A 26190-nucleotide genomic window follows, 5' to 3' on the forward strand; every position below is an offset into this window, starting at 1 on the left:
AAAGTAACATACTTGGTAACTCGTAAGCTGGCGCGAGGTGCACACCCGTGTTATAACGACTGTCGTTTTCCGGCCACGCGAGTATAAAGTAAGTTACATTCATTCATTCATTTTCAGCACGCGCTTAAACGGTTAATAGGATGGGAAAAGACGGGACTTTTTTAAAATCTATAAAGAAATAAAAAAAAGAGTAGAACGCGCAAGTGCCCTAATTAACCCGTGATATATTCTTTTTTCTATTCACGTGACCGCCAACTCCGTCCCCATTGCGCTTGGTCTCAATTGTAAAAGAAAGGCGCATAGTAGTTTTAGGAGGTTTTAGCTCTTTATTTCATAAACTACATCAACCATTCAAGTTTATTAGACCAGTTTAGTTATATGGTAGCTGAAGACATTAAAGACTCTAGGGAAATGGCAAAGAAAGCCGATCTACCTAGGCATGCGCTTAACACCTGCAGCTCAGAATTCTCTGTTTCTGTGACAGAGAAGCAGACGAAACCAGGTTCAGCACATTAAGGGAAAGAACATTCAGAGACGCGGGTGCACTTTTACGGCCGACACTAGCTACATAACTGCCAGCATTCCAGACCAATTTCCGAGAAGAAACACGGCTTTTCTTACTATTCCGTCCGCACGAAGAAGAAACTATAAGGGCCGTTGTCGTAATATATTCATTCCGATTGATACATTTGCACCGGGCGCTATTGCGCATGCGCCGAGACTTTACTCCGCATGCGCAATAGCTCGGAACAAATACAATGACCACCCGATCCAAATTAATTACGAACCTCAGTTAAAAACGTTCCAGACAAGATGTTTACATGTTAAAACTTTAGTTTTTTGATTTTAGGTTATCAGTTCTGAGTTGGTATGATATTTGTAGCCTAGAAAAAGTAAGTACCACTAACAAACTTATTTTATGCTAGTTTAATAAGCACATTTTACTTAAAATTAACGGTGCTGGTGAACCAAGGTAAATACAAAAATTATAGCGGCTACCCGGCGGCCACTTTCGATACCTTCTACGCGTGCTACTAACATAAAATTTGGGCACTGTACGAACTAGACCCCGTGTTTAATAATTCGATAAAAAATATTAATTATGAATAATAATATTCGTCATAAAAAACATATTTATGAAATTTTGTTATCGATATCCAGCTTTGAATATGTTATAACGCTATACGTATTACCTAACATTGAATCATAGCGACGCCAACCCTACAGATGGTGCAATATGTTTTTTAATATTTTTCCCCGGAACTTTTTTCAGTCGATATAGGTATTTATTAGAGCTCGTATTTTATAGTTGTTCAAGTCCTATATATACGGGTCAAGAATCGAGACAGAAAACGGGACTTGGTGGGAACGGAGAACGAGTTTGCAGAAATAGTCTGCAGACTGAGTCCTATATATATTCTATATGTGTCAAGAATCGGGACAGAAAATGGGACTTGGTCGAAACCATAGATATCATATATATAACTAGAGTCGGAATATATATGATATATATATGATATGTATGGTCGAAACACTAGAGTCGGAACATGAATAAAAAAACTTCACTAAACTTCACTACACCGGACGTACAAGGGTGTTGGGGTTATGGGCCAAGTCTGGCCTAAATCACAGGTCCTCACGGACCTCCTCCATGCAGAATAGAAAATAGAATTCTATTTGTTCCGAGCTATTGCGCATGCGCAGTAGCATCTCGGTGCATGTGCAATAGCGCCCGGTGTCGCGAAATCTGGTTCCCATCGGCTACTGCGCATGCGCAGACACAATGTATTTTGATCAGAAATCTAAAAATCTGGTTCCCAGAAGTTAACTTGAATACATGTAGACATTTTTAGATAGTGTATTCTATTTAATGTAAAAATGAAGGTTTGTCGCCCTTATTTGTTGTCGATGACGTGATATGGGCAGTAGTCATTGGTCATACGGCATTATGTATAATTTAAGTTAAAATATAGCATACATTTTTGTTAAGAAGATAAATCTTTAAAAAGAATTAGAGTATAAAATACTTTGCATCTAACAACTGGTATTTTTATTCGCAACCAGCATAGTTTTGAATTCCTCATAAAACAGGATTTTCTGGCCTATGGGAACCAGATTTCTTGGGAACCAGATTTCCGCGACACCGGTACAAATCAGAGCCATAGAAATACCGAGTAGTCCAACCCATTGTTACGTAAAACACAAATTGAACGGCAATTTGGGTCCAAAATAACACAGTAGGTATAGGGAAAATGTATGTTTTTCGGTAAATTACAGAAAAACTTGGGCCTAAAAACAAATTTAAAGGTTGAAAAATGTAAAAAACATGCGTTATTTGTTTTCTGTGTCAAAAAAAGTCAAAAATTAGAATTAGAAGCGGTTGATTTGCGACATTTTAGTCATTTAATGCGGCTAAATTTATACATTTTTTTCTAAAAAATGTTTGGTAAGGTAAATAGAAGCTGTTTTACACCTTCCCACAATAGGAAAACACAAACAAAACTTAACAAGTTCGTTTAAACCCATTGTCAAAGTCACCACTTTTGCTCTATTTTGGACACACATAGACGGCAGTTGGACTACTCGGTGTTTTTACGACTCTGGTACAAATATATCAATCGGAACGAATATATCACGACACCGGACTGAGGACGTGACACTGTGTTTTGAGCTCGAATCCAAACAATTTGTCCGACAATTTTTAAAACAAATGCAAACCACGCAAAGTTACATACTATATGTTTCGAGACGGATGGATGCTCAACCACGCGAAGATGAATACTTATTACTGATTAATTCCATCAACTTTGCTTTCTTGTTTGTATTTAGATGCGTGCCGCGTGCCCATTAAAGACAGCGTTATCTGTTTCCGTTAGCAACCAGTTGTTTACGTTTTTGTAAAGCATGCAGCGGTTTTATGACCTAAACAAGAGTTTTTTATGTTTATGCATAGCTAAACTGGCATAAGAAATTGGACAGATACCGATAGTGAAAAAATCTTTTTAAAAAACATTGTATTTAGAAGTAACTTTGTTTGCTTTGAAAATATTTATCATCATTTATACTTAAAAAAATTTCCGCATTTTTAAGCAATGGATAAATAGTTTGCATTATGGATGTTCTTTCTGAGCGGGCTGTGATGCCAATTGGCACCCCAACGCGCTTATCACCAGATCACAGTCAACATGAACCTGTCATTAACGTACCGCGTCCATCATCTGACAGATCTCAGGTATGAGTATACAGTGAAATATGAATATTCAGTCAAATTTGATTAAAGTGCCAAAATTATCTAATGTCATTTGATTAAAAGGGTTGATTATACAATTGAATACATTCATTCAACCCAGTCTGCAGAGTATGGCAGGTGCACGAGCGATTTTTTTACAAACTTTTGTTCATGCACGCCATAATTTGTCCCACGCACGCCAATTAATTTAACAATGAACAAAATTTGTATTAAATTAAGTAGGATTTTTTTATTGTGGCTTGAAAATGTACGTGCTTTGCACGCAGATTTTTAATGATAGCACGCGCGCACAGGAAAAATAACCGTCTTGCACGCACAAGATCTCGTCAGGAACTGCCATACTCTGCACACTGGTATTCAACACTTATTAAAACTTGTTAAGTGTATTCGAATCTTGATTAAGTTACGTTGACAACTAACTTCTGTGCAGAGAATGACACCTTTATGTACCTTTACCAAATTTTTGGTTGTGAACGCAATAGTTTGTTCCTATTACTAAAAAAATGCATATCAAAACATAGGTCAAGCAAACATGATAGTTTTGTATCAAATATTTGTGTTTGTTCTGCTACCAATTTAAAGATCACATAAACAATTAGTCCTACAAATGTCCTACAATGAGATATCATTGGAACTGCTATTTTCTGCAGACTGAGCTACGCATAACATCATAAAATTAAGCATAAAGTTTCACATATGTTCAGTGTCGTGGTACACTTGTGTTATAGTGACTATCATTGCCCTACACACCAGGATAAATCAACGTATATTTATTTATGTTTATGAGAAAGTTTTATGTACAGGATGTATCTCATATACTTGCTGGTGTATTTCATGATCTTTACACCAAAGAAGTAATGAGCAAAGAAACAGTGAATAACTTGACAGTTTCAGGTGATGGAAGTACAAAGTTTCACAAGAAGTGCATGAATCAGCTGCATCAGGTATTCAAATGTTGTTATTATCAGTTTTGGAAGCTTTATTTGTCATCCCATTTTTTCATTTGTCAAATTATTCTTTAATAACCCTAGTTTTGGAATACAATTTTATTTTTCTAATAACGTTAATATTTATTGCATGAATTAATTTGCAGTTTCATAACATTACCTAAATTTTATTTTCTTTCCTAAATCAGTATTGTTGTTTTAACATAACAAATAGATAGGAATTACTCCTAAAAATGAGCTCAAAATCAAAATAAGTTTCCACCAAAAAGTGTTGTAGACTGGTAGTTGAATCCAAACCCAACATACAATAAACAAAGTCTCACAGTGCTAGAGATAATTAGTTGAAACAAAATACAATCTAATTAAAAAAAGTGTGTGTTAAAGTTTAAACATATATTTACAACATTTTTTTATTTTTTTCATACAGGTGCACTTAGACCATAAAAAAAAACTGGAGGAATTTAATGCTGTTGAACGTCAAATTATGCAGGTTGTTTTTATATAGCATCTTATAAACCAGTGCCTTTTAACCCCTGGGTCATGACGCATGACTGAAAACGGGATCACATTTTATTTGTAAAGTCCCATGCTACTGTATAACTTTTGTGTTTATTTTTTTTATTATATTTATGTACGCACTATGCTTTATTTTATTGTTTCGAAAAAAACATTTTAAATAAATTTTTGGGTTACCAAGACTTTATCATTAGTTTATGCTTAGTTCGAAGTAATACAAAACCTATTATTAAAAATATTTAAAGGCTCGAGCTCAAGCTGTAACAGCTGATGAGCGTGCATTGAATAAGTTGTCTTCACCAGTGGGTTGTGAAACTTATGAAAAGCTGGGTCTTCCTTCAGGTAGTGGATCTATACTGTCTATGTAAATATTGTAAATAAACCGTATCTATATTAAGTGCTAAATATAATATTAGTCAAGTTCATTGTACCAGTGTGGGCGTATGTGTCCTTGGGTAAGACAATTAACGGCAATTGCTCCAACCCAGTAGTCTCTAATGGGTTGTCCAATTATTAGTGATACACTAAAAAATGAAAAATATACCCTAAAAAATAATCACCCACAAAGTAATATACATGATAACTCATAAGCTGGCACGAGGTGTATGAACACCCGTGTTATAACGACTGTCACTTTCTGGCCACGCGAGGAAAATTGGGTTACATTTATTCATTCATTCACCAGGGCATAGTGGTTAAAAAGCCTGGCTCTAACCCAAAGAATGTGGGTTTAAAGCAATGCTAATACTGTTTTGGGCATTTCCATAAAAACACCTAATAATCTAACTCGATGTGCATCTAGTATACTATAAGTCTATAATCATATATGTGGCTGTCTACTTCCAAATTAATAAAATTCAAAATTCACAGTTCCTTCAAACTTCCAGTGGTGTTTGGATGAAAGTACAATAAAGAAACATAAACTACTTGTACCAACAGACTTTTTTGGGTCGCATCGTCAATCTGGAGAATCGCCAAAACGTAAGTCCTGTGTAAAGCCTACAGTTATTAGTGCAGTATATTTAAATCCTAATGTTTAGGACGAAAAACTCCTCACTTCTCTCTTCCAACTGTTTCATCATCGCTTCACATTCTCAACGAACCTGTAGATGATGGTTATACTGATTTAAAAGAAGAAAAAGTAAAAATATTGTTGCTAATATTTTCTGTTTTACATTGCCTACTGCCGGGCGCGCCATGGAACCTTAGATTTACATGTCCATTACCCCCCAAATACTAATACTAATGATAAACTGGAAGTTATTAAATCTTATATTTTAAAAATCGCTTAAATTTGAATGTTATAAACTTTGTGCTATAATTTGTATAAATATTCTTTAAATGCAGTTACTTTTAAAATATATTTAAAGTTTATATATACTTTATAAATATATATGTTTTTCTTTTTTTTATATATGTTTTTATATATAAATTTTAAATGTTTAGAGTAATATGGTCTTATTGGAAGAGCAATCCTTGACCACTCTTTCAAGCGATTCTGCTGAGCTCGTCAGTATTCCTCCTCAACAAAAGATCAAATCCAAGAAGAAAAAGTCGAAGCAAGATAAGTGGAGGGAGGAGATGAATCATGGAGCACGGATTGAAGAGCGGAGCTTGTTGGCTCGACTTGATGAAAGGTAACCATAGTTGCCAAATTGTTTTAAATACAAGGAAGGCAGGGATAATAAGATTGCTCCCACTCAGTGGTTACTAATAGGTTGTCTAAATTATCAGCCATATATAAAAAAAATATCAAAAAATAATCACTCACAAAGTAACATACATGGTAACTGGTAAGCTGGCATGAGGTGTATAAAACAGAACATTCGTTTATGTTGTTTTCTGGTCACGCGACGATAAAGTAAGTTACATTCAATTTAATAGATGCATATTCCTGTAAACTTTTTCCATATTGACTGATTTAGGTAAGGTAGAAATTTCCAGGGTAGACTTGCCACCCTGGGGTATGTGCCTATGGTGTGACTCTTATTGTCGGTAGTTACTGTCATGCAGTTATAAAGCTTACTATTATGACACTGGTTAATACAGAACAGTTTTCTTATAACCAGATATAATTGATTTACAGCTTGGTGCTAAATATCATTGTGGGTTTGAGTTGCCTTTCTGAAAGGCACCTAACGGTCAGTAGTCACTGATAGCACATACTGCCAACAGAAAAAAAAAATCAATAAAACTAAAGGTGTATAAAAAAAAGAATATTAACATTTTAACTTGGTCTATTAAACTTTCGTTTTAAAAATTGTTAAATAAAAAGTAAACTTTTTCATTCATTCTCTCAATATTCACCTAGGCACAACTTCTTAAAAAATCCTCGTTTTATTCCATTGGATGAAAGTAGTGGTGGAAAGTTGCTTACAAAGATTCATCCAAAACAAGTTGTTGTTAAAGCTGGAAGAGAAATCACACAAGACGTGTAAGTTTGTAACAATTAACTATTAAAAACTTACAATATAAAGAAACTGTTGATCAGGCTTATTGTAATGGAAAAATAGCTGTTATGGAAATTTATTTCAATAACAATGTTTTTCGTTGTACAATATTCTGGAAGTTGAATATTTCAAATTTCTACTTTTTCACGCATTAAGTCATATTCCCCGTTAAAGAAAACCTCTATAGAACATTGCCATAGAAAAACTTATTGTTTGATGATACTTATTAAATTTGTTATTGGAAATGTATTGCTGATTGTTTTATAGGTCTCAAAAATACCTTTTACCTCAAAATTGTTTGGGTTTAAGTACATCTAGTTAAATTAGTAGTAAATTTTTCCATACTTAAGCAAAAAATTATTGGATAATTTATATTTCTTATCCAGAGCTAGTGCTGAGTGCATACAAGTCTTTGCCTCTAATCCAGGTGTTGTTCAATTCAATGAATGGATTGTGGGTCGTGTGTATGAGGTCAGTTTTACTTTAAACATTGTGTATAGAATGTGTACTACCATCTAGCAGGTAGCACTTCTTGTGTGTTGGTGTATTACCCCTTTAATTCATGTAAAGCATTTTAAGCCAATAATATATTTTTCACTTCACAGGTTAACTTGGAACTTCGTAATATAAGCACTGTTAGCAGACAGTTAAGAGTACTTCCTCCAAAATCTTCGTATTTTTCGCTTGGTTTGGGTGAGTTATAATGTTTTATGGGTCAACGGTAACTTTTGTTTCAGCTCCCCCGCTAATACACAGTGTAAAAACTCTACATGGGTGGGGAGTTAAAACCTATAACCTGGATTTTGGCCAGAATTGGCCCTTACTATGTGGATTGGAACTCAACATGGGTCTTAAGAGCCTACAGTGCGACATGGCATAGGCCTTGATATTTTGGGCAAAGCTGGTCTATTACCACCAACATAGGCTTCACACATATACAAAGTCCCAACATTTTAAACACCTTTTAATTAGCAAAATTCTTTAAACTAAAATTAACAAAATTCTTTAACCTAAAATTTTAAAAAAATCTTCAGTCTAAAACTAACAAAATCCTTTAACATTTTAGGTAAATTCCCGGGCCAACACGGTGTAGTTGCCCCAGGGATGTGCGCTCAATACAGTGTACGTTATATGCCTGATGCATTAGCAGATGCAGACGATCACTTAGAGGTTATTTCTCAATCAGAAGAACCGCTTATTGTTCCCATTAAAGCTCACAGAATACCACCGGTTTTAGTTGGTAAGAATTGTATTGATATAATTTAAAATGTATTTTTCTTTATATAATTTATTTAATGTATCATGTTATAAATATCTTCCAAGGTTAAAACTAGGTCATTACAGTAGTATGGATTTTCATTTTTGTTTACTCAATTTTTCATAGTTTTTTTACTTCTACTTGGTAGGGCAATTAGTAAGCCTTGAAAAATTTATAACTGTTATCCTAGTAATATCTACTTACATCTATTTGAATTTTGTTGTCCTAATCTATCAATATTAATCTGTATACTATATGATACAGTAACAGTGCCCAGAGTTTTTTTGACTGTTTTTTGTATAATGACTGCTTTCATTTAAATATTTAGTTTATCAAAAACACTACTGTATAGGTTTGGATTAAAACCTTAATTTATTTTATATTTGGCTTTTTATTCCAGTGTCAAAAACCATAGATTGTGGTTTTTGTTTGGTTGGTGGTGTGAAGGTAGTTGACTTACCACTCAAAAATATTGGCGGCAACGGACGTTTCTGTATTTTAAAATCAACTTCATGGCCAGCTGCCAACTTTAAGGTGGGTACTTGGTGCATTTTTTTCAAGTGCTGTCCAAATTGTTACTTTTTTACAAAGTTTGTTCATATAGTTTAGGTTTATGAATCATGCATAAAACACTTGTTGTTGTCAGTATACATGCTTGTCTGACTTGTGATGATCTTTTTAACCAATGTTTTTCAATGATGCAATTTTCTCTTTAAACGGAATCTTTAAAACCTTCTCACCCCTTGTACCTGTTGTATATTTAAACAGCCTAATTTCTTTCCTATTACTTTTGAGCTTTTTTTAATTAACCATAATCCTGTGTGTATTGTAGCATATTTTGGTTTTATCAGTCAGACATTTTAGTCAGTTTTTGTAGATACGTGTTTTAAAAAAAAATTTGGGGGGGTAATTTCCGTCTTTTTACTGGTTATTATTTTGAAATATATTATCGTATTCAACATGATAAATCATTTTTTTGGTATGTTACCTTATACAGACTGTAGTTAACCCAAGTTGTCTTGATCTTGGGGTGTTTCAAATTCGTCCAGCAGTATTTGAGGTATTAGCAAGTCAAGTCACCACACTGGAACTTCTATTTTCCCCACAACAAGCAACTACTTATAAAGAAGAACTTGTCATAGTGTGTGACAACTGTCAAGTACAGTATGTGACAATTCAAGGTAAGAGTTAAAACAAAGAATATGTTTTTTGTTTGGGCTAATTGACCAACTTAGGCCTAAATTTTAGTTTTGCTAGCATGCCTCGCCATAGGATTTAACCTATATAGAAAGTTTAGTATTAGGGTTTTATTAATTACTTTCTAGTTTATCAGTTTAGTGGTCACACTTTTTAAGGTTTAAAATGAATTTCTATATATTATATCATATGCTGTCAGTTTGCCATTATTTCAAATATACCTATGTAGTTTTAAAGTTACATGATCTTTGTTACTGTAATCAAACAGATAAATATTCCTATTGTACTAAGATTAATGCTAAACCTTTAATTTTACTATTTGCTGCAATATAGTGTTTAATACATATTTAAATCAAACAGAAAAATCAAACCCTTCTTTATTTGCTTAGGTCATGGTGAGTCAGCAGCTGTTGAATTAGTCAGCGTCTCCAACAACGAGGAGGAAGTTGAAGTTGTTGGTGAAATAACGGATCGAACGGCTGATCACCTGATTCGATTCCCACCCCTCAATCCACATTCATACTTCATGAGACAAATCATCGTCCATAACTCAACGTAACTAATTTTTTTTACAACTCTATGTCTAAAGACACTTAGCAGCACTTGCTCCAACCCAGTGGTCACTAATGTTATCAGCTATACACAAAAAATGAAAATCTTGAAAAAAATGATTACCAACAAAGTAACATACTTGGTAACTTTAAACTGGCATGAGGTGTAAATGTTAACATATTTCAAAAATTAAGTTTTTAGTGACACTTTTTACATTTTTGAGCCACGTAGTTCAAAATATTGTTCAGCCAAAATGCGAAAAACTGTAGAATGCAACCCAAAAAGCTAAGTGGCAGCTAATTTTTGGGTTGTGTCCCAGGGGTTGATGATCATTTATTCAAGTGTTAAGTTAAGTGTTCTTATATATAAGTATGTAATTCAAGCTAATTAGTTTAAATAAATTGTAGTGTCAATTATTCTACATGTTAAATTTGTTATCTTGTTATAAATTAACTGCCATTTTGTTCCAGTACATTGATATGTTATTTTTAACTATTTTCAGTATTACTTTGTATATATGATAAATTTTTCCAAATTAATTTTTTTGAAAAAATCAAACTTACCAACAATATTGACAGGAACGTAGAGATGCCATACACGTGGCATATCTTGAAACCAAACCTTTCTCCTGGTTTGGAAAGTCTGTCTTCTTCAAAATCGAGCGATGTTGAAAAGTTGGATTTTTTTCCTGACCCGGAATCTTGTTTTTACATCGAACCAAGGAGTGGATTTTTTCAACCAAATGCAATCCATGAGTTTGTGTTAACATTCGCACCAGACAAAGTAGGTTTTGTACTTTAGCTGTATCATGCATAGTTTTATAAATGCCTTAATTGTATTATTGATCAATATGATAATGAGAATTAAACATAAAATCGACCAGAATTGTTATGACACACTAAAAATAAAAATTTAAAACTCTTTTAATGTTTTTGTTTAGTTTAGAGTTATTACTAAACAAAAAATATTACCTTTCAACCTTACAAAAATGAATTCAAATTATGCTGTGTTTTGTTGTGATTGTAAGAAGAAATTATGTTACTCTAACGCCTAAACAGTTAGATTGTCATATTGCATAGTAAAATATATATATTTTTGTTAACCTAACTTATATTTGTATTAAGGTTGGGAATTACAACAACACCCTTCACCTTGTGTTAAGTGATATACCTGAGTCGCAAAATATTGATGAACCAACATCAGCGGGTGGTGTTAAACCAAATATAAAACGACTTGCGAGTGAAAACGCTGTTGATGATAAATTAAACGTCAACAAACCTGAATCAAACAACCATGCAAGAGCTGCAATTCAGGTTTGCAATTTTTTTTAAAAAACTTTTTGACCGTTGCTGTAGCACAGTTAGTTAGCCTGCCTGCCTCTAACCCAGAGGTAATGGGTTCAAGGCTTATCGTTGCTACCATTGTGGGCGTATGTGTCCTTGTGCAAAACACTTAACCGCAGTTGCTCCTACCCAGTGGTCACTAATGGGTTGTCCATATTCATTCATTTATTCACATTTAAACTTACTTGGCATTGCATGGCAAATGCAAAGGGCTTAAAAGAAATGCTTCAATCACTGTCTACATTCTAGTTTGTTTAGAATGCCATGCCATAACATATAATTCATATAAAATATAACTTAAATATAACTTATAACGAAGAACTTGTTAATTTAAAATATTGAAGAGAATATAATATTAAACTAAATTATGTTATGATATTTTTTGATCTCTTGAATAAGTGTCACTAGTCACTACTGTCTTTATAATTACCTGATTGCCATTTTTCTGTACAATTTTAAATCAGACAACATTGATTACTTTAAGTATTTTATATTTAGCAAAATTTTACAATTGTAGCACAGAAGTTTATGTAAAAATAAGTTGTAACAATAAAAGTCGGTATACAGTTCGGTGCAATAAGGTAATTTCTGTTTGCATTTTCATTACCTTTATTTAAAGTTATTGCCATTTTCCTATACACAGGGAAAACAGATTTCCAACAGTTTACCAGCATTAAGTGAAGTTATTGCCATGGAAATTGAAACCAAGGCCTCTTGTGTTCCTTACTCCGTTGTTTTACATCCACCTGCTGTGATAATGCCAGGCAGCATATTGGTTGGAACAACAGTAAAAAGACCGCTGCAAATGGCCAATTACAGGTATTTGTTAGATAGTTTATACAAATTTGCCTAATGATAATCATAATACCGGCGCCCTGGCAAAGTAGGTTAGTGCGCCTGCCTGTAACCAGGGGTAATGGGTTCAAGACTCGAGGCTGCTACCATTGTGGGCAAATGTGTCCTTGAGCAAGACACTTAACGGCAATTGCTCCAACCCAGGGGTCACTATTTATCAGCTATACATAAAATAAATAAAAAGATTTTGTTTTATATGTATAAGGACCGGTTAGGAATGCCATTAGACATGGGATTTGGCCTATTACTTTTTTACTTACCGGCTATGTATTATTACTAACCAGGTATGTATTACACATCTCAAAATTCCACCCACAGTTTGGCTCCAATCAATTTCAAATGGGATTGTGTGACAAGCCCAAACATAGTTGAAGTTGAACCAGCTATTGGTATGATCAACCCTGGAGATGTAGCTCAACTACAAGTTACAGTGACTGGTTTGAACCCAGGCTTACTGTCTTGTAATGTACTTTGCAACATACAACATCAATCTAACCCAATTTCAATTGTGGTTTCTTCACAAATTAGGGGACCTAATGTTGTCATAGGTATGTTGTTGATATGTTTAATGCAATTTATTCTATATTGGTAAAGCCTTACTAAAAGACACATCAGTCGAACTGGTACTTAGACCAAAATTAGCTCATTTTTCCAACAACCAGGATAATATTAGGTATTCTATTTATTCTATATCGGTAAAGTGTTGTTAAAAGGCACATCAAGAGACCGGGTATTCTTACCAGAACTAGCTCATTACCCCAACACCTATTTCATTACCCTAACACATATTTCTTTTTTACTTAAGGGGTGTTTTTGTATGTAAAGAAAAAGAAAGGCAATATATTTTCTCACTGATAATATGTCTAATGTTGTTTTTAGATAACGTTTCAATTGATTTTGGATTAATCAAAGTTGGATCAAAAGCAACACAGAAGTTGTATATTCGAAACACAACTCAACTAAATGCATCTTGGAAACTAAACAAATCATTAGTTGACAGGTAATATGCAATCTTTACAATGCCTATTACTGCTTTTTTTACCAAATCTGCAATATTTTTTCCTTTTACGCGTTTTAGCATACTCTCTGTGAAAAAAATAAGTAAAAGTTTTTTTGTTTGGCACTGTAAGTCCCTGGTTACACCACTTGTGTATATAGACGAAATGTTGTGTCTTCTCAATGCTTCAATTGTGAATATGTGTGTGCAACAACTTAATGGCCATTGATTCAGCCCAGTAGTTCTTTGTGGGTTATTTAAATGTAAAAAAAGGAAGTCATATACTTGGTAATGTGAGAGGGCACGAGTTGTGTGAAATAGAATACCTGTGTTATAACAACAATTTATTTCCCTTCGTGGATACATAAATTTCATTTATTCGTTTATTTGTTTCCAGTAAAGCCATTGGAATCACCCCATCAAGTGGTGAGCTACCATCTCTAGCAAAGCAAGAGGTCACCGTGACCTTTAACCCTATGACCCCAAGTTCGCTAAACACAACAATCACCCTTGATGTGGAAGGGGGTGAAAGTTCAAGTGTTGCCGTCAAATCTGAGGTTCAAAACACACAGGTGAATAATTAAAGCGTTGGTAAACACTTGATAAGGTAATTTATTTGGTGGAGTTATTCATAGTAACTTACTTTCCTTGCGTTCTCGCGTGGCCAGAAAACAACAGTCGTCATAACATGGATGTTCTGTTTCATACACTTCGTGCCAGCTTACGAGTTACCATGTATGTTACTTTGTGGGTGATTATTTTGAGGGGATTTTTTTCACGTTTTTTAAGTATGGCTGATTGTAGTGTCTTTTTAATTTTACTAGGGATATCTTTTAAGCTCAATAGCAAAAGGAAGAAAGTTAATATATCTGTTAGTTTTAAATTTAGGTTTTTACCTGAAATGAACAACAACATTTATTTTTGTTCACTGCAATTATAGTTGTATTTCATCTACCCCAATATTTTTATAAATAATTTCCAATGTTACAGGTTTGCTTTGAAGAATGCCTGGTTGTCTTAAAAGAAACATTTGTATCGGTTCCACAAACAAGTTCTGTTGTACTTCTCAATCAAACTTTGTTCCCAACCAAGTTTTCCTTCCAAGAGTTAAAGGGGAAACAGTCAGAGTTCTGTGATGTCACAGTCTTCCCAAATAAGGGCATCCTTGGACCACATGAAAGACTTGAACTGCAGGTTAAAATTATATCATAAATAATATAGTTTGGTTATTATATTCACATAAATTAGTGCTTTGAAATTCGTACAATAACTCATACTTGCTTAAATCGAAAACTGTTTTTGTGAAAATAAGTCATTTTGTAAAAATATAATATTTTTTAAAAAGAAAAATAAGTCAATTTGTAAAGCTCTCTGCTAGATGAAATTCTGCTTTTTGTTTACATCTTTTACTGCTGGTACATTCTGCCCAGAGCCAAGGTTGAAATTATCCTCCTTTGATGATTTTTAGGTCACTTTTCAATGTAGAGAAGTTGTGGAAATAAATGAAGTTTATCTTCCATGCTACATCGAAGAAATGAAGAATCCTATAGTGTTGGGTTTCTACAGCAATGTTAACGCACTATCTGTGACTTACGCCACACCATGCGCAAACTGGTAAGCAATTTTTTAAATACACAAGTAGAGCTGGAATTCAGCTTTACCCCACTAAAATACTGTTCTGAAAACTAGACAAATATTTTAGGTTTACCAGAATGGTGTTTAAGAAGTTACAATACATTTAAAATCCAGATTGTAACAATTTTTTGAGTTATAAGAGTTACAGGAGCACTGGTTTTCGAAATCCAGCCCCACAGACAACTATTAAGTGTTTGAAAAAAAATTGAAATACATTTGGCTGGCTAATAAGAGATAATTTTAATTCAACCAAAATATTTATACTTTAAAACTTAATTTATATTTTTAAAGCAGTTATTCTGAAGTTGTAACCTTGTTTTCAGTGAAGATCTCAAGTTAGATTTTGTTGATGTTGAAGTATCCAGTATCCAAACATTGCAAGTTGTTCTCACCAACCTTACAGCCATTCGTGCCCCATGGTCTGCTTATGTAACTAACTTCTTTGTAAGTTTTTCACCAATTCCAATGATAATTTAATTTTAAATGTTAGATGTCTTATAGGATTATCATATTTTACATATGTAGTGTACAATCACATAGTTAAGTTGTCTTGCTTAGATAGGTAACTAGGTGCAGTAGGAAAGTACTTATTCAATAAAGGTTAAATAAAGTTAAGTGTCTTGTTCAAAGAGACATAAGCACAAAAAGATAGCAGCCTCAACCCGTATTCTCTGGGCTACGGGCTTACTTTCACACATGTATCAATAAATGTATGTAACCTACTTTATTCTTGCATGGACGGAAGACAACAGTCTGTTCAACATGGGTGTTTTGTTTCCTACACCTTGTGCCGGTTTATGAGTTACCATGTATGTTACTTTGTAGGTGATTATTTTTTTTAGGACTTTTCATCTTTTTTATGTGTGGCTGGACAACCCATTAGTAACCAGTGGGTTTGAGCAATTACTGCTAGTTTTTTGCCCAAGGACACATTTACACCCACAATGGTAGCCACGGGGAGCCTTGAACAGATTACCTCTGGGTGAGAGACATGTGCGCTAAACACTTTTCCCTGGCACCAGTCATGTAAAATGCCTTACAGCATCAGAATATTCATAAAAAATGTTTCTATTAAATTATAAATGTTTATGAATTAATATTTCCAGTACAAGCCCAGCGCACCCCACCCGCCACCACAGAACTTTAAAAGCGTCAAATCGCGACGTGCAATGTTGGGTCGAACTCCTAACTTGGCCGACCCACTTGCTAAAACTAATGCACAAACAATTGCAGGTAATCTTGTATTTTATAACATGTTAATTTCTACTTTGTAAAATGGACTGCAAAAGTAAAGGAAAATGGTTTTAACTAATATTAAACTATAGTTTAATGTATTCACAAAAATATTTTACTAACTAAACCATAGTTAAATATAATCTTAGCCACAAAGGTTATTGATGTCTTTCAATTTGTTCAGTTTTGTAACTAAATTTATTCATGCAATGTTCCCCATGTTNTTAAATAGAAAAAGACTTGTTAGCTTTATGGTTCTTTGGTTGAATAAACACAAGTTTGCCTAGTTCTTAAAGTGGTAGAAAATTCATAAAAAATAGCTTGTTCGAATCAAACCTGTAAAATAACATTATAATATAGTGACTGCAACTTAAAGGGGCATACCAACAAAAAAATCAAAATTTGTTTTGATCGAAATGCTCAAACATGATTTAAAAGAACCACCAAAGTTTCAAACAACAAACAGCTTCTGCAAATCAGCTGTTTTACCATTCCCTTTATTGCGTAATCTGTATAATACCTCAACCATTTGCCACATTCCAGATAAATGCAAGCGAGTTCTCAGCAGTGGACTTGGAGCAGCTTTCTTACTTGACCCACCAAGTGGTAAACTTGGTCCTTACCAGTCTCAAGTTATCAACATATCAGCGTATAACAATATGTGGGGGAAATATGAGGATACTTTTGTTTGCGATGTGGAAGGTAATTATGAAGCGAAAAATAGGTTTATATTTGTAAAGTAGCATGTTTAATGGTTTTATGTTCTAGGTCTATTTAGAAAGTTTGCATGTATGTGTAAACTGCTTAAGATTTTCTATAATTATGTCTTTAAGCGATGTGGTTTGCTTACAGTATGGTTTTGATGATTTTGAATACTATTTTAGGTGAAAAGAGTGTTTTTAAGTAAAGTCCCATGTAAAAATTTAATGTTCATTCCATTGGTTACTTTATTAGTATGTACGTTTTACCCCCATATATGCACTGTATAAAAATGTAAATGATAATTTAAGCAATTTATTGAAGCAATTTTATTGTTCAGGTTTAGAATCGCAACTGATTCCAATCAGTATGAATGTGATTGGTTGTCCACTCAAGTTCCAGATAGCAAATCAAAGTAACGAAGGGACAGTGTTGAGGTATGGAACACATCTTGATGGGGATGCTCCAGTTGCAAGGAAAGTCCGAATCAATAATACAAGTTGTTGTGGTAAGTGCTTGAGTGTAAGTTGATGCCGGTTTATGTGTCATTCCACAACAGTCTATAAAATGTGTTGCTTAATCCTTTATTTACATACTGTTACTTAAAAATGCATATTTAGGTGCTTGTTCCCATGAATTGGAGTGTCACGGTCCAACTTTTATGTAAGTCTGTGGCAACATGACCGCTGCAGAACCTCAATCACGTTTATTCAATTCATATCTTGCATAACACCCTTATAGTGTATTTAGTTTTAACTGTTCAGGTTAATATTAATGTTAATATAAAAACTTAGGTGCCTGTGAACACGTGTCGTAAAAATTCTCATTACCAAAAGTGTATCAGTAGTTTTCCTAAGTCGCTATTATAGCAATGTTTGAACAAATTGTGTGGATTTTTATTATTACATTAACCTAAGTTTTTCCTGATATTTGCAGATGTGAGAATAGATTGGCAAACCTTCAACTACCCTGAACCATCTGATCATAAACTGGTTGATCTGAACATCTGGTTTGGTGAAGCTTTTCCATCCAAACAACAAGAAACAAAACCTCATACGGTATTAGTAAAGTGTTTCATTTTGTAGATATTTATAAAATGTAGTCTCTGTGTGTACATAAACATCATATGCACAGTTTTTTTGTGTGGCCCATTTAACAAACTGATAGCCAAATCTTCCTCTGTTTGCCACTTGTGCATGTAAACCTGATACATAAAACTTTGTATTTAATATTATATGTACAAAAATACATCAAATTATAAAAAAAACTGTCAACATATCTGGATAGTTTTCACAGTTGAAAAAATACAAGTCAATGTGTTTGGTAGGAATAATTAAAGTGTATTGAGTATCCATCTAAAACACCATGATATATATAAATATATATATATATACATGTAGTAGTGACATTATTTTCTAACTTTCAGTCGGAAACCAATTGTTCCACTACGCCTGAGAAAAATAATTTGGTAAGAGTTCGTATAGAATCACATGATGGACAGAAATCAAATGTCCCGTTTCATATTGAACCTGACCAGATTGTTATACCAGGTATTATTGCTTTGAATTAAACTTTGTTTATTGTATGTCTGAATACATTACATATTTCTTTAAATGATAACTCCAAACTGCCTAACTAATTGCAATGTACTCAAGTCTTTTTAACTTATTTGAAATTATAAATGTTGTTTAACTATAACAACTTATTTAACCTTATGCTTGATAATTAATATAAATAAACTTGGAATAAAATTTATTTGTGATTAAACAGTCTATTTTTCATACTTGAGTTCATATTTTATTTTATCCACATTATCCAAATTATGGTAACAACTAGTCAGTCACATAAGATTGTTGGCCGAAGTATTGGAAAACATTAAAAACGCTCCAATCTTCTTTGCCTTTTATTCAGCACAAAGCCATAACTCGGTATCAGTAATGTTTCAACCAACTTTGGGTACAAACTGTGATACTGTGATGGAAAAAGCTTGGAATTCATTTGCACTTGGATATTTAACTATATGTTCCAACACTACAAATAACAACACTGTAAGTGATTTTTCTTAGCCATTTTTATGTCAATTTGTGAGCGTTTGCAAACTGTGTTTATAAATATGTGTTTTGAGGGGGGTATCTGTTCATTTCATCTTAAATGAAGTTTGAATGCACACTGTGTTGCAGCAGCTTTATACACTTTGTGTCTGCTTGTGAATTAAATAAGCTTGAGCTAAATGTAAAACAGAGTTTTTTTTTTCGTATGGCCGAAAATTTAGACCACCTATTAATGACCACTGGGTCAGGCAGGACACACATACTGGTAGCAGCATCAAGCTTCAAATTAAGATACTCTCTTTAGGGAGCATTCCCTTAACCACTGTTCCACAGCACCATTGTATACCATGTTAACACTTTATTACATAAATAGGTGATACGAGAAGATAAATATGATGTTGACCCCATGAGATTAGAGATGACATCATTTGTCCGTATCGGTCAATTATCTATAGAAGCTGATGATGATGATGATGATTGTGACTTTATTGTTCCCATGCACCAACTACTCTGTGTAAGTATGTCTGCAATCAAATAAAAAAGAAACAGAAACAGATTTGCACAAGTTAAATGCAGCCAAAGAATAATCCAAGTTCTTGTCATTTTGTTACAGTATTTCATAGAATGTTAAAATTGTTGCTACAGTTGAATTATTAAATGAAAATCATTTATTTATACTTTCGTGGTATTAACGGAAAAGGGGGTGCCCAATTTAAAATATCTCTTACCCTGATTACTTGTGTGCAATATTGTTTTTGTGTATGGCTTAGAATTTAAATTTCTCCTAATTGCTCTAATCCTAAAGATCAAATAAACCTACAATGTTAGCAGCACCATTATGGGCGTATGTGTCCTTGGCAAGACACTTAATGAAAATTGCTCCAACCCAGTGGTCACACAAAAAAAATTGAAAAATCTTTCCCTCCCAAAAAAGTAACATGCATGCTTACTCGTAACCTGGCACGAGGTGTATAAAACACGCTCATGTTTGACAACTGTCGTTTTAGTAAGGTACATTCATTTAAAGTAATCCAACATTTAATGTATTTAAATTACTCAGGATCGCAATGAAAGAACTAAGTTGAGGTCAATCTCACTGACCAACTTCACAGAGACTTGCCTCTCGTTCGGTCTTTCATTGAAATCTCCTTTCTTCTTCCGATCTTCTGTGATGTCACAAGAATGCCAGAATCTTGCAAGAAACAGATTAAATCCCCAATCCAATATTAAGGTTAGTGTCATTATTATACAACGTATGTTGTGTTTTGATTTTAGATGGTAAATTTGGGGTAATTGGTCAACTCTGGCTAAACCACACGCCCCTAGCATGTCTCGTAATGGGATCTCACCTATAAATATGTTTTAATTTCAAGTGCTGTTTTTGTCACTCATGTTCTGGGAAAAGTTCCTTGGGTTGATGTTAATGGTTTTTACAAAATGGGATTTCAGAAATCACGCAACTAATGATTCATACATGCAAACAACACATTCATAGTGTGTAAATTATTTTATTTTTCTGCTTTGTCGAGGTAATTTGAACACAAACTATAACTTAAAGCATTTTTGCCCGCTTATGAACCACTACGGCAGACAAAATGTAGATTGTGCGTATGACAATGATTGTGCAGACTGTTTACATGCGTCATGCCTTTTAACCCCTGCTTTAAACGGATACTATTTGTATCCATACACGTGTGCTAAAAAGGCGCAACAAAACGTAAAAGTGTCTCGTGATATTATAAATCATAACTCTCATTTAGTGACCTATTGTATGAACCTATTAATGCGGTCATAATCGTTATTCATCTACAATCTGTTGCTGCATCATATCTATACTTATATGGAATGAACACAGCTGTATGATTCATACCTGCGTAAATTTTACTCGTACCGTTGTATAGTTGCGTGTAACTAATATCTGTCATTACGCTAAGTTACTTAACGAAAGCAGGTATATTTTACTCTGTTCTCGTACTTAAGTTATTAATATTTTTGCTTGCATTTATTTATTTAATAGCATAATAGTTGGCAATTAGAGAGAAATGGCTTGCAGTTTGTTTCACCGTCAGGTCATATTATCAGCTCTGCTTTTCTTGCTTCAAAAAGCGCAAGCCTGTCCAAGTGCGTGTGAATGTTATGGTACAACAGTCAACTGTACAGGTCGCAATCTCGTTTCTATACCAACCAATATACCATCTAACGCTGTGACTTTACTGTTGGGCCACAATAAAATATCTTCGGTGTCTACAACCGACTTGTCGGATTTAGATGAACTACGGATTCTGGATTTAAGTCACAACGAGCTTACAGCATTACAGCACGAGCAATTCGTTTTCCAAAATAGCCCAAAACTCGAGGATCTTCGTCTAGACTTCAACAAAATTAGTTTTGAACTTGACGGATTTGCCGAACCATTCGTTGGTCTTGAAGATTCCTTAAAACGGCTATCAATATCTCACAATCTCATATCCGGTACATTAAAACGGTACCAACTGAAATACCACTATAAGCTACAGTATCTGGATCTAAGCTACAACGTAATTACTGCAATACAAACCAATGCATTCCCCGCCTCACTTACAAACCTCAATATCGCTTACAACAAAATAATCCTATGGTTAAGATCTCTACGAGGTGCTACAGGTCTTAAAACTTTGGACGTGAGAGGTTTAGCAATGACAGGAATGGCTTCGTCGTATTTTCAGTATTCACAATCGTTAGAAAGTCTAAAAATATCCGGAAGTCGACTCACGTCTGTTTTTGGTTCCCTACTGTACGGTTTAGAAGCGCTGAAGTATGTCGAAATTAGTGATAGTAAAATTACAACACTTCCAGCTCGTTTCTTTTCCTATACTCCACTTCTAACAGTAGCCAACCTAACAAATAACTCGATTAGCAGCTTTGAATCCGACGTTGCAGCAAGTAAACTAGAGAAACTGATATTAGATCAAAACGTATTATCAGATTTCTCGTTTCTTACCAAATTTTCCACCTCATGGTCGACAATGAAGTTGCTATCTTTAAAATCGAATGATATTTCAACCTCGCCTGCCTTAGCTGTTAAAGAATTTCCAAACCTTGAAACGCTTGTCGTCGCGTACAATCGGATCTCTGACGTCACACCTATGAAGTCATCAAAGTTGGTCACAATTGACTTGTCCTATAATTCGATCGATTCGGTCAAACCAGCAGTATTTGAAAATTGCTCTGCGCTTACAAATGTTGATTTTTCAGGCAATAGGATCGCTAGTTTGGCGCAGGATTTTGAACCAAGTTCTATTCAATGGTCATTGTCTGTTAACCCGTGGGATTGCGGTTGTAATTTGGTTACTACATACCAAGCTTTGCAGAGTTCGTCCGCACGTTTTACATGCGGGCAGTCAGCTACACCAGCTACAGAATGCTTTGTGTGTTCAACACCGTCGAATCTGAATGGTCAGTCCATCGCTAATGTGATCAACAGTGTTTCTGCATCGTGTGGTGTAAGTCAGTAAGTGTACCGCCACACGTACCTGTTGTGGGTGTATCACCTGTAACTGGTAATAACACCATTGGTGTCTCCAATCCCAACAAAAGTACACCAGTTAGCAGCGCTGTTATTGGAGCAGTTGTAGCTGTGACTATGGTTTTACTGATCGCTATCCTAGTTCTTGTATACCTCAAGTACCGTGGCAAATTTCCAAAGAAGCCTAACACTCGTGGTGAAAGTATAGTTCCAATAGCAAATGCTGACGTAGCGACTTACTGCGAACTTAACGAGAATACAATCGAGTCCAACAACTACGAACAAATTTCATCAGCAGCCTATGTATACGGCACTATCGACGATAAAGTTCAATACAGTTATGCTAAGAATGACACCAGTGGTAAATACGCAATGGCAGATCCTATTAATCCTATAGTTAAAAGACGAGATGGGCAACTGACTGCTGATAATAAGATTGCAAACCGTTTATCAGCAGTTGAAGCCTATATTCTACCCGAGAGCACACCAAAGAAAAATGCAGCAGAACCATCAGCTCCGCCTATAGAAAGCAACCCATATTTAACCCCAATACCAATGCCCAATGGCAAGTTCAACTTCGGACAAACACCCGCGTCGCCCTACATGGAATTAGATAGCCGTGCCTCTCCCAATGCATATGAACTTGATTAGTTTATCAGTGCCTTAATACTAGAAAATTGTACATAAATTTATATAAAGTCGTTTTTTATTTTAATATTTTTTGCACTGAATACTGTATTAGTATGGCGATATTTTTGCCCAAATTTGGTATGATACCGCGAGTCAAATGCCATTGGGCATCAGTATTTCGTCTATGACGTCAAACTTGTAATGGCGCCCGAGTCTCATGTTAAAAACACATCATAATATAAAGTGCAGTGTATAAAAATGGATCGTGTTTATACTAATGTTTTGTTGAAACTGTATATTAAATCTTGACGTCACATTTTTATTGTGTTGTTTTATGAATAGAAACATGTATTTTCGTGTGAAATTCAATCTTAAACTTATTCTACCTATCTCAAAAGTTGTTTTTATTTTTTAATAAATAAAATGCAGACAAAAGTCGTGTTTACCGCGTTTCACCCCACGTTATGTTACGAAATACGCACTTGTTATAAAAATAACAAACGTGCGCGTAAAGAAAACTATACTAGACGAAAACTCCACCAGTCACCTCACAACTCGGTGAAATGTGTAACAGAGTTCTTCAGTAATTGCTTGAAGTTTTTTGTGAGTCAGGGCACTTGCGAGCACTACAAAACACGTTGCCAAAGTGTTTCCTTTCTTTAAACCTGGCGATCACTAGGTACAGAATGCAGTTGTTCCTGGTTCAGACATACAGAGAAAACAAGTGCGACAGATTAACAGGTTTAGCTAGTATTTGTTACCAAGTACCCCAGTTTGGGTCGCATTATATATAAACCTAATTATAAAGTTACTTTTCTTTCTCAGAAAGCAAATGCAAAAACCCGAAGGTGCTTTAGGTATACGATATCAAAAGTGGGGTTTTCGTAAATGTTAAATCGGTCTAATCTAAAGTTCTTTTAAGAAAATGGTTTTCACTAGCAATTATGGCGTTACTGCTATGAGAGCAATACTAGGCATTATTTTGGCCTGTCTGTCTTTCCCTGCATTGTGTAAGGCTTGTCCAACCGTGTGTGAATGCACCAACAATCTTGTCAATTGCTCGAATCGTGGACTTATGGATTTTCCAAGTGGTATACCGAGCACAACTGTTACTTTGCTGCTGGACCACAACAAGTTATCTCATCTACAATATCCAAACTACTTCAATTACCTTTCATTGAAAAGTCTTTCAGTTTTAGACTTAAGCTACAACCAAATTCGAAGTTTGCAAAACAGGCAGTTTGCTAAACTGCAAGCACTCACGCGCCTGCACTTAAGCCATAACAGGATAACCGTACCTCAAAATGTCACCGACCCATTTGGCGGCGTTTGTCAGACCCTCAGAAGATTAGATGTAAGCCATAATAAATTTAGTGGGGAAATCAGCAGACGTATATTTGGTTCTTGCAAATCTCTGTTCCATTTAGATTTCAGCCACAATCTTTTTACCAACGTGGCATCCCGGGCTTTCCCAAGTAATTTAAGGTCATTGAACATGTCGTTTAATGGAGTGTCTATCTTATCTACATCTCTGCTTGGTTTACATTCACTTAGAGTATTAGAGTACAAAGGATGTCAGATGTCAAGTTTAACACACCCGTATTTAATCAACTCTCCCAACCTTGATACGTTACGCATATCCGCACCACGTCTATCTCTTCTTGCCTCTAATTTTTTAACCGGACTCAATTCCCTTAAAACTCTTGAAATAACTCAAGCTTACAAACTTTCCAGCATAGCCGACCATTTCTTATCCCGTGTCCCAAGCCTGAGGTATCTTACAATAAAGCACAGCCCATTAAAAAAGCTACCAGAAACATTTTTCTCTCGAACCGCCAGAATCCGCCGCATAACTTTAAATGAAAACCAATTAAAGGAAAATGACTTTTTATTAAAAACTTCACACCAGTTTTCAAATTTAGAACACCTGTCACTGAAATCGAACAATTTCTCTCGATTCCATTTTCCTGTGCATTTATTTCCACAACTCCGTTCTATTGACCTCAGCAACAACTACATAACTCAAGCCATGCAAGAAATGACGTCATCAAGCTTGATCGCAATTGACCTATCCAACAACTCGATTGCCTCAATCAGCCCGACTTTGTTTTTAAATTGTTCCGCTTTGCAAAAGGTCGACATATCGGGCAATAAAGTAACTCATTTTCCACCAATAGCAGTGAATAGAAACAACACAAATCTTACAATAGATTGGTTGGTGAAAGACAATCCTTGGACTTGTGACTGCGAACAGTTAAAAACTTACCAGTATCTGTTAAACAACACATGGCTTAACGTATCATGTGGGTATAAAAATGGAACTCCATATAAACCCTGTATCGTATGTGCAACTCCAAAATTTGTCGAGGGTAAATCACTCTCAGAAAGATATGACCCTGCAAACTTGGATTTCTGCAGACTAAACGGGTTTAAAAGTCGTCTTTTTGAGCCAGACGATACTACCACGCTTGATTATAAAATATTTATCCTGGCTGGAGCCGCCGTATTCATCAGCATTATATTTATTACAGCTTTGCTTTGCTTTTTTCGTTGCAAGCGTATGAAAAAGAGAAAATATTCTTCTACAACTGGTGAAACAACGTTACCTATTACCAACAGTGACGAACATGTCCGTGAGCGAAACAGCTACACCAGTACAACACAGGTCGGAATATACAATGTTGACACGACAGAAACGAAGAACAAAGAACGTCCATTACCGCTCGTTGATAACGTATTTGAAGATGATCACGAATACAATGTAATAGATTCAGCGGAGCAGGTGTACTGTTTGTGTGACAACGAACCAGTCAATGACAATGTGAATAATGAAGATACAATGGATGCCACTCGCCCATACCAGCATTACCAATCGCCGACGTCTCTAAATATGATGACTCCTCTCACGGACACGACTGATATTGACAGCACGAACCCTTACCACGTCCCAAGATCCCTCTCTATATCTAGCCCTCCTTTAGTTAATATAGGCGGTGAAAATGAACCCCATTATCAAATTCCACGCAAGTCAACATCCTCAGGTGGCCACCAGGAGATGAGTGTTGCTGAAAA

The 26190-nt window shown here is 34.9% G+C and overlaps 2 protein-coding genes across 4 annotated transcripts in view; both read left to right on the top strand.

Annotated features, from left to right (window-relative positions):
- Positions 1–4056: 4056 nt before the first annotated feature.
- The window catches only part of LOC100187070 (deleted in lung and esophageal cancer protein 1), a 29197-nt gene continuing 7063 nt past the window's right edge, over positions 4057–26190 (top strand). The window contains exons 1-31 of one of the 3 annotated variants that reach the window (XM_026838760.1): positions 4057–4194; positions 4625–4687; positions 4959–5055; positions 5584–5694; positions 5754–5854; positions 6160–6350; positions 7025–7147; positions 7550–7634; positions 7769–7856; positions 8230–8403; positions 8822–8955; positions 9419–9602; positions 10008–10173; positions 10749–10953; positions 11295–11483; positions 12157–12332; positions 12687–12916; positions 13248–13368; positions 13763–13937; positions 14356–14559; positions 14834–14979; positions 15324–15444; positions 16107–16233; positions 16777–16935; positions 17273–17440; positions 17869–17990; positions 18359–18482; positions 18844–18980; positions 19357–19497; positions 20044–20214; positions 25650–26150. In XM_026838760.1, the coding sequence (XP_026694561.1) occupies positions 4108–4194; positions 4625–4687; positions 4959–5055; positions 5584–5694; positions 5754–5854; positions 6160–6350; positions 7025–7147; positions 7550–7634; positions 7769–7856; positions 8230–8403; positions 8822–8955; positions 9419–9602; positions 10008–10173; positions 10749–10953; positions 11295–11483; positions 12157–12332; positions 12687–12916; positions 13248–13368; positions 13763–13937; positions 14356–14559; positions 14834–14979; positions 15324–15444; positions 16107–16233; positions 16777–16935; positions 17273–17440; positions 17869–17990; positions 18359–18482; positions 18844–18980; positions 19357–19497; positions 20044–20214; positions 25650–25682 (4353 nt within the window). In that variant the 5' untranslated portion in view covers positions 4057–4107 and the 3' untranslated portion in view covers positions 25683–26150. Of the gene's footprint in view, positions 4195–4624; positions 4688–4958; positions 5056–5583; positions 5695–5753; positions 5855–6159; positions 6351–7024; positions 7148–7549; positions 7635–7768; positions 7857–8229; positions 8404–8821; positions 8956–9418; positions 9603–10007; positions 10174–10748; positions 10954–11294; positions 11484–12156; positions 12333–12686; positions 12917–13247; positions 13369–13762; positions 13938–14355; positions 14560–14833; positions 14980–15323; positions 15445–16106; positions 16234–16776; positions 16936–17272; positions 17441–17868; positions 17991–18358; positions 18483–18843; positions 18981–19356; positions 19498–20043; positions 20215–20356; positions 20739–25649; positions 26151–26190 lie in introns of those variants that run through there. The other 2 variants (XM_026838759.1, XM_026838758.1) reach the window with 2 other exon arrangements.
- LOC113475130 (carboxypeptidase N subunit 2-like) lies at positions 20917–23553 on the top strand. Its single transcript, XM_026838763.1, has one exon. The coding sequence runs from the start codon at positions 21026–21028 to the stop codon at positions 22475–22477; it is 1452 nt and encodes a 483-aa protein (XP_026694564.1). The 5' UTR covers positions 20917–21025; the 3' UTR covers positions 22478–23553.

This window comes from Ciona intestinalis, unplaced genomic scaffold (genome assembly GCF_000224145.3).
Source record: "Ciona intestinalis unplaced genomic scaffold, KH HT000111.2, whole genome shotgun sequence".
NCBI lineage: Eukaryota > Metazoa > Chordata > Ascidiacea > Phlebobranchia > Cionidae > Ciona > Ciona intestinalis.

Excerpts from the sequence above, each read along its gene's own strand:
- LOC113475130 (XM_026838763.1), top strand. The coding sequence starts at position 21,026 with ATGGCTTGCAGTTTGTTTCACCGTCAGGTCATATTATCAGCTCTGCTT.